This window comes from Engystomops pustulosus, chromosome 7 (genome assembly GCF_040894005.1).
Source record: "Engystomops pustulosus chromosome 7, aEngPut4.maternal, whole genome shotgun sequence".
Taxonomy (NCBI): Eukaryota; Metazoa; Chordata; class Amphibia; order Anura; family Leptodactylidae; genus Engystomops; species Engystomops pustulosus.
In genome coordinates this window covers 19,959,151-19,973,640 of record NC_092417.1, presented here as the reverse complement: position 1 = coordinate 19,973,640, position 14,490 = coordinate 19,959,151, and the positions used below count along the sequence as shown (strand labels likewise).

Sequence of the window (14,490 nt, the reverse complement as noted above, 5' to 3'; positions counted from 1 at the left end):
CGTTAGCAAAGATTGAATATCTGGTGGTTATTACCATGTGGTCACTAAGCAGATTCTGTACACGTGTATCAGTACCAAATAGGATTTAATAGCAGGACCACAAAGACTGCCCAACATCCTGCCCGGAAATACTGACTGAAACCGGTGAACATTGTTATTGTCTGACAAGGAAAGGGAGACAAACCATGCAGTATAGAAAGACTCCATCTGGAGACGGCTGTTTGGGGGATCTTGACTCATATCATTGTAAAGTAGGGTATCGGTCAACTTCATTTGGGTCAGGTCCTTGTGGATCTTTACAGTGGCGTAACGATCGCAGTCGCAGGTGCGACAGCGACCGGACCTGGCGATGGTCGGGGGCCCATAGTCCGAGGCGTAACAGCAGCTGTAGCCACATGGCTGACCATGTCATCTGTTGCCGCCCATCCTCCTGGCCCGCCCATCCCATCCGACCCCATCCCTGCCGACCTGCCCACCCAGACCTTGCACCCACCGAGCCGCCCTCCCTCCTGCCCGCACAGCTGGCCACACCTCCCTCCAGCTTGCCGGCTCAGCAGGCGGGTCTCCCCAACAACCCAGCGGCACAGCCTGCACTCTCCCTCCTACCCGCTTATAACACTTGTCGGCAGCTGCCCCTTCGGCCGGCGTATATATGTCCCCCATTGGCCGGTAAGTTTGTCATGTTGCCCAGCCTCTCTTCGTTACGTCACTGGATCTCTCTGGGTCTCTATCAGTTCTGCTGTACACAATTTCAGTTGCCCCTAGACACGACCCAGTAACTTCTGACTTAGGGTCGTGTGGCCGCCATCTTGGATTTCTGTGTGACATCATAGAGCAAACAGCACAAGGTGAGGAAAGAAAAGCTGCAAAATTCATGCAGATAAGTGATCCGGGGGAAAGGGAAGGCAGGCACATGTCTGTGAGATGCAGCAGAGCTGACAGTGTAAAATCCATGCATCTGTTCTCTCTTTCTATGTGTCAGTGTGTTAGTACAATGTCAGAAGCCAGATGAAAGTGGATATACACCTCTACCCTGATAACATAACCACACTGTCACCCCACAGAACTAGAGGGATCATGAAGTGTCTACTTAGAGAGTCACGTTCACACCATGGGATTTTACACTGACCATCACTGAGTTGGTAAAACAGCAGTGAAACTGAGTAAAATTGTTGGGTTTAAAGGGGTTGTCCGAGTTTTGAAAAAAAAATATATGTGGCCGGGAACGATCTGCCTAAAACAATAAAGCTGTACTTACCTTCCGGTGCCCTCCAGTATCCAGCGCTGCTGTCGCTCCGGTCCGGGCGCCATGTAAACAAACATGGCCGCCGGAGCAGCGCTGCATTCAGCTTCCGGCCGGACCCGACAACCTTCCGGCCCCCATACACAATGCTGTGTATAGGGACGGATAGGCGTACCCGGCCACGGCTGGCCGGAAGCTGAATCCAGCGCTGCTCCGGCGACCATGTTTGTTTACATGGCGCCCGGACCGGAGCGACAGCAGCGCTGGATACTGGAGGGCACCGGAAGGTAAGTACAACTTTATTGTTTTAGGCAGCCCGCTCCCGGCCACATATATTTATTTTTTTTAAACTCGGACAACCCCTTTAAAATGATCTTTATTGTGTTAACATCACTAGGGGATTGAGATGTGAGAATTTTCTTTCGTGGGAAACCCCTTTACCAATGAGGATCAGATGCTGCAAAGAATTAAAAGTCAGCACTAAAAACCAGGGTTGTAGATGGAGCTCCATTTTTAACACTCCGTTAAAGGGGTTTGCCCATGAAGCAAAATTCTCAAATTTAAATCCCTTAGTGATGTTTCCACAATAAAAATCATTTTTAAACCCTTACTTTACAATGTTACTCAGTTTTATTGCTGTTTTAGCTCAGTGCTCAGTGTAAGATTCCAGAGTGTGAGTTGGGACTCTCTAAGCAGACACTTCATGATCCCTGTATTGCTGTGAGATTCTGTGTGCTGACAATGTGCTTAGATTATTAGGGTACAAGGTTAAATGGAACATGCCATCAGAAATTGACCTAATTAACCATTACCAGTATGTTGTGAAGCAGATCTTGTTTCTTTCATGGCCCGTGGTGGTGGCATCATTAAGAAAATCAAATTTGAAGTGAGATGTAAATTGGTTGTATAAAGTCATGGAGGCGGAGAGTTTAACACTGAGGTCAAGCGTTCCTCACACTGTAATTGATGTTCCTGCATCCAGGCACATCACTAACCAGCTCTCCTTCATTTTCAGGTGAAGAGAACTTCACTGCTAAGCTCTCCACCTTCTTGACTTTATACAACCAAATACATGTCACTTCAAAGTTGATTTTCTGGACGTCGCAATCGTGCTGGGCTAGGAATTGGACATGATCTAGAAGGGGTTCAGCTGCTTGATGACATATTGGTCAATTTATGCTGACAGATTCCCTTTAACTACATGTTTATTTAGCTTCTGAACATTCACTAGTATCTGACACATAGAAAAAGAGAGATGAGACAGATCATAGATGACGAGATCAGTGATATGCATATTACACATGACATTCTCAGCCCTGCTATCACAGCCATAACATACACTATCAGCACTGCTATATGCCTCCCTCTCCCCTGGATAAAGACCTTATCTGTCTGTAGCTTGTAGATTTACTTTCCTCAGGCTGCTGCTGGCAGGAAGTCAGTGGGACACATTTACTAAGGGTCCGCACACAGCATTTCCGTCGGGTTTTTCCGACTATTTCTGATTTGCGCTGCAGTTAACAGGGTTTTTGGCGCAAGTGAAATCATGCGACACAAATCAGGCCGTCAGACAACCCAGCTTATTCGGACTAAAATTTTAAATTCTAATTGTGTTGCAAGACATACACTTACATACACCGGGAAGAAGAAGGTGAACTCCGGCGGACCTGAGCGGGGAAGCGACACATGGAAGATATCGGGCACACGATCCTGGTGAATCACGCCGGACTTCATCCTCGTCAGACAGTCCGGATCGAGGATCGCAACAGGACCGGGTAATTAAATGTGCCCCAATGTGTGTGAGTTGATCCTGGAATGCAAGGGTGGGGGGTGGAGAAGCTCACTAGAAGCTCATCAGACAGAAGAACAGTATTCGGATTCGGAAATACCGCCGCATTAAAAAAAAAAAAAGTGTCGCTGGACTAGCGCTTACCTTCACCGGGAATGGGCTCGTGCATTCCGGCGGGCCTCGGCGGACTTCAGCGCTAGCAGCGACACCTGGTGGACGTCGGAGGAACTACCTTAGTGAATCCCAACTGGACCTGAATCCACTGCAGAGAACGCGCCGCTGGATCGCGAAGGGACCGGGTAAGTAAATCTGCCCCATTGTCTTCATGGGAATACCCCTTTAAGGGATCAGTTGAAACCACTGTAATATAAGGACCAGCATAACCAGAATTAAACTGGCCCACCAGATGAACCCGCAGTTAGTCCAGGCTCTAATCTAATAGTGTACCCCAAAAGTCCAGGGCATTTTTATAGAGGCTTTTAGTAATCGCTTTTCGCTTTGATTATGAGCAGAAGAAAGGGGTGTAAGATGTACAGTTTATAGCTACTGAGATGAGATGTTGGTTAAATAAAGGTTATGAGAAACCTATTTACATGTAAGTAGTGAGAGACTCATATCTTCACCATGATAGAAGTGGTTTCAGAGGTGGTGAGGACTTTGCTATCGGAGATTTCCTAGCAGTAGAGTTAACCGCTCAACCACACAGAAACATCTGCGAATCATTCACCCCAAAATCAACCTCTCCTCAGTTGTTGTAATGCGTTTCAAAACGCAATGAAAACGCAACCAAGGCGCAACGTGTGACGGCACACTCAGGGTATTTTGGAGATACAATTTCCACAGCACAACCACAGCACATACAGGAAGGGATCCAATGATGAGGGAGAAAAGAGGAGTTTACACTTGCAAAGTATAAATGGTGCGCTCCAGTACATGAGTCATCTCTGCAGAAAGACAAGTCTCAACATTAATGGCAAACATAAGAATAGGCACGAAAAGTGAACACTATGCCAGCATAGCAGAACGACTACCAGCCCTTATAAGATGCAAAACATATTCTAGTTCAAACACAGCACCAAACAATACACCTCCACCGCGCCTCTACCCCAGAGCCACCTCACAAAGTATCAACTGATAGGGACGCCAAACACCTACTATGAAGTGTGTAATTAGGATGGAATTTGGAGCCCAGAAGTGAATGGCGATTCGAGCCACTTATCGTAAATTGCAGGGAGCTTCTTATCCTTTTTTATATGTATATACAGAGCCTTGCCAAAGTATTCGCCCCCTTTCTATCTTTTGACACATTTCTGGCTTCAAACATAAAGATATAAAATTGTGAATTTTTTGGGTGAAGATTTAACAACAAGTGGGACACAGTTGTGAAGTGGAACAAAATTTATTGGATATTTACATTTTTGGTAAAAAGTAAATAATAATAATGACACTGATGTGGAGAAGTTTAAAACCGGATTTGAAAACAAAACGATTACACAAACTTTAAACATCTCAAGGAGCCAAGAGCAAGCGTCATATTGTAATGGAAGGAGGATGTTTGGTGTAAAAGCAACACAGCTCATCCCCCTGAACACACCATCCCCACTGTCACACATGGTGGGGGCACCATCCCCACTGTCACACATGGTGGGGGCACCATCCCCACTGTCACACATGGTGGTGGCACCATCCCCACTGTCACACATGGTGGTGGCACCATCCCCGTTGTCACACATGGTGGGGGCACCATCCCCACTGTCACACATGGTGGTGGCACCATCCCCACTAACACACATGGTGGGGGCACCATCCCCACTGTCACACATGGTGGTGGCACCATCCCCACTATCACACATGGTGGAGGCACCATCCCCACTGCCACACATGGTGGAGGCACCATCCCCACTGTCACACATGGTGGAGGCACCATCCCCACTGTCACACATGGTGGTGGCACCATCCCCACTATCACACATGGCGGGGGCACCATCCCCACTGTCACACATGGTGGAGGCACCATCCCCACTGTCACACATGGTGGGGGCACCATCCCCACTGTCACACATGGTGGGGGCACCATCCCCACTGTCACACATGGTGGTGGCACCATCCCCACTGTCACACATGGTGGAGGCACCATCCCCACTGTCACACATGGTGGGGGGCACCATCCCCACTATCACACATGGTGGAGGCACCATCCACACTGTCACACATGGTGGAGGCACCATCCCCACTATCACACATGGTGGAGGCACCATCACCACTGTCACACATGGTGGAGGCACCATCCCCACTATCACACATGGTGGAGGCACCATCCCCACTGTCACACATGGTGAAGGCATCATCCGCACTGTCACACATGGTGAAGGCACCATCCCCACTATCACACATGGTGGAGGCACCGTCCTCACTGTCACACATGGTGAAGGCACCATCCCCACTATCACACATGGTGGAGGCACCATCCTCACTGTCACACATGGTGGGGGCACCATCCCCACTATCACACATGGTGGAGGCACTATCCCCACTGTCACACATGGTGGGGGCACCATCCCCACTGTCACACATGGTGGAGGCACCATCCCCACTGTCACACATGGTGGAGGCACCATCCCCACTGTCACACATGGTGGGGGGCACCATCCCCACTATCACACATGGTGGAGGCACCATCCTCACTGTCACACATGGTGGAGGCACCATCCCCACTGTCACACATGGTGGAGGCACCATCACCACTGTCACACATGGTGGAGGCACCATCCCCACTATCACACATGGTGGAGGCACCATCCCCACTGTCACACATGGTGAAGGCATCATCCGCACTGTCACACATGGTGAAGGCACCATCCCCACTATCACACATGGTGGAGGCACCATCCTCACTGTCACACATGGTGAAGGCACCATCCCCACTATCACACATGGTGGAGGCACCATCCTCACTGTCACACATGGTGGGGGCACCATCCCCACTATCACACATGGTGGAGGCACTATCCCCACTGTCACACATGGTGGGGGCACCATCCCCACTGTCACACATGGTGGGGGCACCATCCCCGCTGTCACACATGGTGGTGGCACCATCCCCACTGTCACACATGGTGGTGGCACCATCTCCACTGTCACACATGGTAGGGGCACCATCCCCACTGTCACACATGGTAGGGGCACCATCCCCGTTGTCACACATGGTGGTGGCACCATCCCCACTGTCACACATAGTGGTGGCACCATCCCCACAGTCATACATGCTGGTGGCACCATCCCCACTGTCACACATGGCGGGGGCACCATCCCCACTGTCACACATGGCGGGGGCATCATCCCCACTGTCACACATGGTGGGGGCACCATCTCCACTGTCACACATGGTAGGGGCACCATCCCCACTGTCACACATGGTAGGGGCACCATCCCCGTTGTCACACATGGTGGTGGCACCATCCCCACTGTCACACATAGTGGTGGCACCATCCCCACAGTCATACATGCTGGTGGCACCATCCCCACTGTCACACATGGCGGGGGCACCATCCCCACTGTCACACATGGCGGGGGCATCATCCCCACTGTCACACATGGTGGGGGCACCATCCCCACTCTCACACATGGTGGGGGCAACATCATGGTTTGGTCTTTTCTTCAGCAGGGACAGGGATGATGGTTACAATTGATGGGAAGATGGATGTAGCCAAATACATGACTATTCTGGAAGAAAACCTGTTGTAGTCTGCAACAGACCTGAGACTGGCATGGAGATTTATCTTCCAACAAGCCAGTGATCCCAAACATAAAGTAAAATCTACACTGGAAGATGGAAAGAGCTGAAAACTGCTGGTCACAGACGCTTCATCCAACCTCCAGCTGTTCCTCAAGGAAGAATGGGCAGGAATGATAGAGACCTGCTACCCCAAGCATCTGCAGTTGTAATCACAGCAATAGGGGGCGCTACAAAGTATCAACTTAAGGGGCTGAATAATATTACACGTCCCATTTTTCAGTTTATCATTTTTTACAAAAGTTTAAAATATCCAATAAAATTTGTTCCGCTTCACAATTGTGTCCCTCTTTGACATTTTGATATCTTTATGTTTAAGGCTTGAGATGTGGCTAAAGGTAGAAGAGTTCTAGGGGGTCGAATACTTCCGCAAGGCTCTGTATATCCAGAATCCAGAATATTATTGAAAGTTTTTCAATCCAATTCCAACTTTTAGGTACTATGGTAAACACTAGCACGATCTTAGTGAATCGCGGAACAGGGCATTCTCGTCGGACAGTTCACTTTTGGTGAACTCTGGGGATGGGGTAAGTAAACGTGCCCCATTGACTTTATGTCGTCCTTAGTCATAAATATTTTATATGTTGCAAATTGGCAAAAAAAGGGCATTTCGAACATTTGGGCTCCATTTTTCTTCTGTGGGGTTCAATGGCGCAAATTAATGTTATTATATTTTCATAGATTTATTTTTATATCAGTTCTAAGGAAAAGGGGTTGATTTTAACTTTTAGGCTTTTATTATTAATTTTATTTTAACAGATATACCAACACTTTACAGCCTTGCCAAGAAACTGCTTCTTCAACTCTCTTACACTTACATAGTAGGATATTACATAGTAGGACATTACATATAGGACACGACATAGTAGGACATGACATAGTAGGATATTACATAGTAGGATATTACATAGTAGGACATTACATAGTAGGGCATTACATATAGGACACGACATAGTAGGACATGACATAGTAGGACATGACATAGTAGGACATTACATAGTAGGATATTACATAGTAGGATATTACATAGTAGGATATTACATAGTAGGACATTACATAGTAGGGCATTACATATAGGACACGACATAGTAGGACATGACATAGTAGGATATTACATAGTAGGATATTACATAGTAGGATATTACATAGTAGGACATTACATAGTAGGGCATTACATATAGGACACGACATAGTAGGACATGACATAGTAGGACATGACATAGTAGGGCATTACACAGATATTTGGACCTGTTTTGGTTTACATAAAGCACTTGGGGTAAGATAGAATCTTACTATAAGCTCCAGTAACCTCTGTCTCTCCTGTCACATTGAAGCATCAATGGGATCACATATGACCATTATAGTAAGTAATGACCAGCACTAATGCCCTAAATGACTAATTTCTAAGGGTCTCAGCTGCCGGACCCCACATGATCTTCACAACAAGGGATCACAAGGTTCTCAAATTGAATTCTGGGGTCAGCTTGCCCCAGTAGCCCCCTACCGGTAAGGACCAGTTTATCTTGCCCTCTATTGATTGCCATGGGACTTTCAGGATGGTTTATAGGATGACCCAATCCAAGAGCTCCCAGGCTGTATAAGACTTGTAGTCCACGGTTTTTACCACTGTCATTCTACATAAAATTCACAAAATCGGAGCATATCCTGCACCTACCGTACACAGTGAGGTGATATGTGACCTGGAACACGTCATTATCTACGAAGGTTATTATCGACGTGTAGGCCCCTGTGTCCTCCATCCTCAGGTCTTTGATACGTAACTTTGTCCCATTATTAGATGCCTCCAGACGATCCGCAAACTGAGGACTGTACGTAGTTTCGTGGCCACTATTATACATGAACACTTTCGTTATTTTTGTTTGGTTCTGAAAATTCCATATAACATCTAGAACCGGATGTGGTAGGTCTGGATGATACAACTCTACTGAATGGTGAAGAAGTCCGGCCACCCGCCGATCCACCGCTTGTCCTCCTGTAGAAGTATAATGAAAAAGACTGTAAGCGAGCTCGCCCCTCATCTTCTCACCGTGCTATGATAGGTTATGGAGATTGTAAAGATGCCCTGGCCCGTTATGTTTGCGTAACGGTGAATCTCAATGTAACTTACACCATATACTGTGCACACAGACAGTAATACCAAATAGTATGTACACACAAGCTGCTGCGTTATACTATACACATAAATAAACACTGTGGCCCACATTTACCAAAAACTTGCACTTTGCCTGCATTGTGCGCCAGATTCATGTGTCGCACTTTCTTCGTGAATCTGGCGCCCCCTGCACTGAGCCGACAGAGGGCACCAACTTTTGTGTCGTGTCGGGATAGTGCACCTGTAGCACATAAGTATTGCGGACACTTCTTATATACCTGTGCAGGCAGTTTTCACTGAAAAGAATGGGCAAGGTCTGATAGAAAACTGGCGCAGGGGCTTTAATAAATCTGGGCCCTCAGTGATGAGACCCTCCACATATCACGAAAACGAGGTGTCCAATGGGGACCCACATACGTCCATACTTTACAATTTTACTCAGTTTTTTTTGCTGTTTTAGCTCCTATCACTCAGTGATGGTCAGTGTAAGATTCCAGAGTGTGAGCATGGGCTCTCTACGCAGACACTTCATGATTCCTTTAGTGCTATGAGATGCTGTGTGCTGACAATGTGCTTAGATAATCAAGGTACAGGGTTTATCTACACTTTTATTTAGCTTCTGAACATTCTACTGGTATCTGACACATAGAAAGAGAGATGAGACAGATCAGAGATGAGAGATGAAGAGATCCGTTAGATGCATATTACACGTAACATTCTCAACTCTGCTATAACAGTCACTACATAAACTATTAGCTTTGCTGTATGCCTCCCTCCCCCTCCCCTGGATTAGGACTGTATCTGTCTGTAGCTTGCAGATTTACTTTCCTCATTCTGCTGCAGGCAGGATGTCTCTTTGTGAGCTTGTCCTGGAATGCAAGGGTGGCGGCTAGAGGCAAAGAGGAGCTTGGTGCAGCTTCAGACAGGAGAACAACATATCTTCCCGACCCTAAAGTAAGAAGATTCAGGGTCGGATCCAGGGGCAACTGAAATTGTGTACACCAGGACTGATAGAGACAGGTTGGACTTATATCTGTAGAAATGCTGCAAATTTGTTCATTTGTTATCCTGAGTATATTTAAGAATCTTGCCCTTTAAGACTGACAATAATCCCACTCACATAAGTCGTTACTTGCAGCCATAATAGTGGAAAGAATTAAATTTTACATTTTAAAACTGTGCTGAAGTATTTTTTCATGTTGCATAGAGTTAATTTCTTATTTGGGAAGCAAACACCTTTTGATCCAGTAATTAAAAGAGTGTTTTGTGTTTTTTTTCAAGTGCAGCTGCTCAGAGTAGGCGAGTTTTTGTGGGGGGTTTTTTGTGACTTTTTAGGTGTTAAAGTGTTGAGACCATGTATATATACAGGCAGTCCCTGGGTTGCGTACAAGATAGGTTCAATAGGTTTGTTCTTAAAGGAAACCTACCACTTGAAGTGGCAGGTTTCCGATGGCAATACCGAGCACCAGCTCAGGGTGAGCTGGTGCCGGAGCTTATTTTAGTTAGTGTTTTAAAGTGTTTTACCATGCGCGCGGCTCTCCTTCACTTCCTATGTAGCCGCGCGCATGGTAAGCGCCGAGCGCGTACCTGCCTGCGCCCCGGCTATAAAGTTTAAAAAGTGTTTTAAACCGCGATACCGCGGTTTAAAACAATAACGAAAATAAGCTCCGGCACCAGCTCACCCTGAGCTGGTGCCCGGTATTGCCATCGGAAACCTGCCACTACAAGTGGTAGGTTTCCTTTAAGTTGAATTTGTATGTAAGACAAAACTGTATATTTTATTATTGTAGATCCAGACAAAAATTTTGACAATTGGAGTTTCAAACTTTTTTGCTGTAATTGGACCGAGGATTATCAATAAAGCTTCATTACAGACACCTTACAGCTGATCATTGTAGTCTGGGACTATAGTAACATCCAGGGAGCTTCACAAAAGATCACAGTGGGCAGAGGGGTCTGTCTGTAACTAGGGGTTGTCTGTAAGTCGGGTGTCCTTAAGTAGGGAACCGCCTCTATTAGGGCTCCTCTCTGCTTCTCCCACATCCCTCTCTGCTTCTCCCACAGCCCAGAATGAAGATAACACTTACAGCAGCACCCAGGTGTGTGACACCCAGCACCCAGTGACCCCCTCAGCAGCACCCAGGTGTGTGACACCCAGCACCCAGTGACCTCCTCAGCAGGAGCTTCTCCTGGAGGGGATCCCCCAATGCTGGTCTCCTGCTGCACCCCTGTAATTCTGCACAGTATCCCCCTCAGACACCAGTGGGATCATCCTGCTACACGGGGGACACTTCTCTGTCCTGTCTGCAGCTCCCACTCACTTCTCTTCTCTCTTGCTGTGAGCTGATGATTCTGCAGATTGTTTTGTAAATAGAACGTCATGAACAGTAAATAGAGGCTGCACATAGTGTAAACACTGGCTGAGCTCTGCTGACCTGAGTGAAGTCCCCCCCCCCCCCTCCCACACCTTGTCCAAATTAGTCAATAATGATGAATATTATTAGGCACAACAAAACATCTGGATATAGAAGGATAAATGAGAGAAACATGGTTATTTTTGCTGCGTGGCATGTTTGGTGTTTAGTCACAAAACTGGCGCAAAAACAACAGAAAAAACGAGTGATGGATGTGGCCCTAAGTATCATGTTGTTTTGTACAAAAGTAATTGACCAATCAATTTATGGGTTGGTCTTTAAATAGCCGGGTCATTTTTGTTTGCACTATGGTAGAGAAAAGATAGGATACTATCTCTCCTTACTTCTGTATTACACCTCCTCCTATGTCTCTCTATAAGGATGAGTCCTGTACTGGTAGATATCAGTGATGATCACCTACCTGGGCTCAGCAGTGTGAGGAGCAGGGGAATAACTTCTGCGGCTGTGATCATTGTCAGTGCTGTACAGCCGAGATGTGGCTGCATGAAAAGGAGGAGGAGGCAGGACCCGAGACTGCAGGACCTCCTCCTCCTCCACCTCCAGGGTAATGGGCACAAGAAGAACAGGAACCACAGCTTGTACTTCCTGCTATATCTCTCTATAAGGATGAGTCCTGTACTAGTAGATATCAGTGTGAGGAGCAGGGAGAGAACTATCTATCTATCTATCTATCTATCTATCTATCTATCTATCTATCTATCTATCTATCTCATATCTATCTATCTCATATCTATCTATCTATCTCATATCTATCTATCTATCTCATATCTATCTATCTATCTCTCTATCTATCTATCTATCTATCTATCTATCTCATATCTATCTATCTATCTATCTATCTCATATCTATCTTCTTTCTATCTATCTATCTATCTCATATCTATCTATCTATCTATCTATCTATCTCATATCTATCATCTATCTATCTATCTATCTATCTATCTATCTATCTATCTATCTATCTCATATCTATCTATCTATCTATCTATCTATCTATCTATCTATCTATCTATCTATCTATGTGTCTATCTATCTATCTCTCATATCTATCTATCTCATATCTATCTATATATCTATCTATCTGCAACACCCCCCACTGGGGCCTAGCCTTTTCTTGGGGCCTGGAGTCAGCCGGGGCCCAGAATACCAGAGTGGCTGGCGGTTGCGGCCTAGGCACGCTAGTGTCACGGTGCTTGGTATGGGGAACCGGAGGGCTGTCCTACAGCCTGGCAGCTCTCCAGCAGGGTGGTGTTGGCAAGAAATGATGAGGGAGAGGCTGCTATAGCGGTTCTCCCTGGGGCAACCCTTTGGTGTCTGGAGTATGAGTCCCTGTGTAGTGGACAGGGTGCCCGTGATGGTGACAGCCGTAGTAGCAGGGACCAGACGGAGGCAGAGGTTGAACAAAAATAACTTACAGTTCTTTATTGGAACCGACAGGAACAGTAGCAACGTGCCTTGACAAATGGTAGATTGCTGAGATGTAGTTGGAGGGAGCCACAGGATGGATCCTCAGCCTGGATGCAAGGGCAGGCTGGGAGATAGCTGTGTCCTAGTAGGATGCTTCAGCTTGTCCTGGGTGGCTTCAGGTATCACCCTTGAATGTAGGATGATATCCCTTTCCTCTTACTAACTAACTCACTCCACTCAGGCAGGGAGCTGAGCTCTCCTGCTCTGGTCTGGTGTGCTGGCTGACTGACTCTAGACTAACAAGTCTGGCTGAGCTATTCAGACTCCTTGGTCTGACTGAACTCTGCAACTTTCCTGACCAGGGGTTTTATTACTCCCACTGGTGAGGTGGTGGTTACTCCTCCAATTGCATCCCAGCTTACAGATACAAGATATGAACACATGTGATTGGCTGACACATATTACATCACATTCTTCACTTAACTCCTGCCTTACCAGGCAGACTCTACCACTGCAGTGTTCCCCTGTGTTATGTAGTGACCTGCTGTGTGGTTGATCAGACCCTTCACAGGCTGCAAGCTACATGGTGGGGCGTATTCACAACAACCCCTCTGCCTTGCATCGGCAGGGGTGTTGCATAGATGCTCAGGTGAATCTACATGCAGAGACAAGTGACAGAGCTCTGCTGTTATATTATACAAGGTGGAGCCACCAAGGAGCCGCTGCCAGGAGAAAGTCTTGGATGCAACCGCTGGAAAATAGCAGCAGTAATGACAAGAACTGACCCAAGAGGTCAGGGTTTGACCTTGAACAGAACAAAGAGACATTGAGAGCAGAGGATGACGCAGGAAGGTAAGTGCTTTTAGTATTTGACTTAATATTTCTGCCTAATAAATATAAAATAATAATTTTTCATGAGATCAATAGATGTTACAACTTATTTAAAGGACATCTACCACCAGGATGAAGGGCTGTAAACCAAGCACACAGACATACTGGTGTGTGCCCCCTCTGTCATGGTCTGCTCTACTTTAAGCTTATTATCACCTCAGGCTCATTTGCATCATTTAAAGACATATTTTTGTAAAAACAAGATGATAATAAGCTTAAGGAAGAGCAAGGGACCACACACCAGCTATGTCAGTGTGCTTGGTTTACAGTCCTTCATCCTGGTGGCCTTTCAATAAGTTGTAACATCTATTGACCCCATGAAAAATTATAACAGACATTTATTAGGCAGAAATATTAAGTCAAATAATAAAAGCACTTACCTTTCTGCCTCATCTGCAGCTCTCAATGTCTCTTTTCAAGGTCACATCCTGGCCTCCTGGTTATAAGAAGGTGGTAAGAAGCTTAAAGGAGATCTATCACCAGGATGAAGGATTGTAAACCAAGCAAACTGACATACTGATGCGCGCCCCCTCTTGCAGGATCCATGCTTCTTTTAGCTTCTTATGCCCTTGTTTTTGAGTAAAAGGGGCTTTACAAATTATGCAAATGAGCCTGAGAGGCTCCAGGCTCCATTAACTCCTTTGGAGTCTGGAGCCCCTCAGGCTCATTTTTTTTGTAAAAACTAGGGCATAAGAAGCTAAAAGAAGAGCAGATCCCGCCAGAGGTGGCGCACACCAGTATGTCCATGTGCTGGGTTTACAATCCTTCATCTTGGTGCTAGATTTTCTTTTGGGGGAAATAGAGATTAAAATTTATTAT

The 14,490-nt window shown here is 46.4% G+C and overlaps 1 protein-coding gene across 2 annotated transcripts in view; it reads right to left on the bottom strand.

The window, feature by feature from the left end:
- LOC140069374 (CD48 antigen-like) overlaps positions 1-11,898 on the bottom strand; it is a 28,582-nt gene extending 16,684 nt beyond the window's left edge. For both annotated transcript variants that reach the window (XM_072115010.1, XM_072115011.1), the window contains exons 1-2: positions 11,774-11,898; positions 8,501-8,818 (exon numbers count right to left, since the gene is read on the bottom strand). In XM_072115010.1, the coding sequence (XP_071971111.1) occupies positions 8,501-8,818; positions 11,774-11,858 (403 nt within the window). In that variant the 5' untranslated portion in view covers positions 11,859-11,898. The remainder of the gene's footprint in view (positions 1-8,500; positions 8,819-11,773) is intronic.
- Between the last annotated feature and the right edge of the window lie 2,592 nt (positions 11,899-14,490).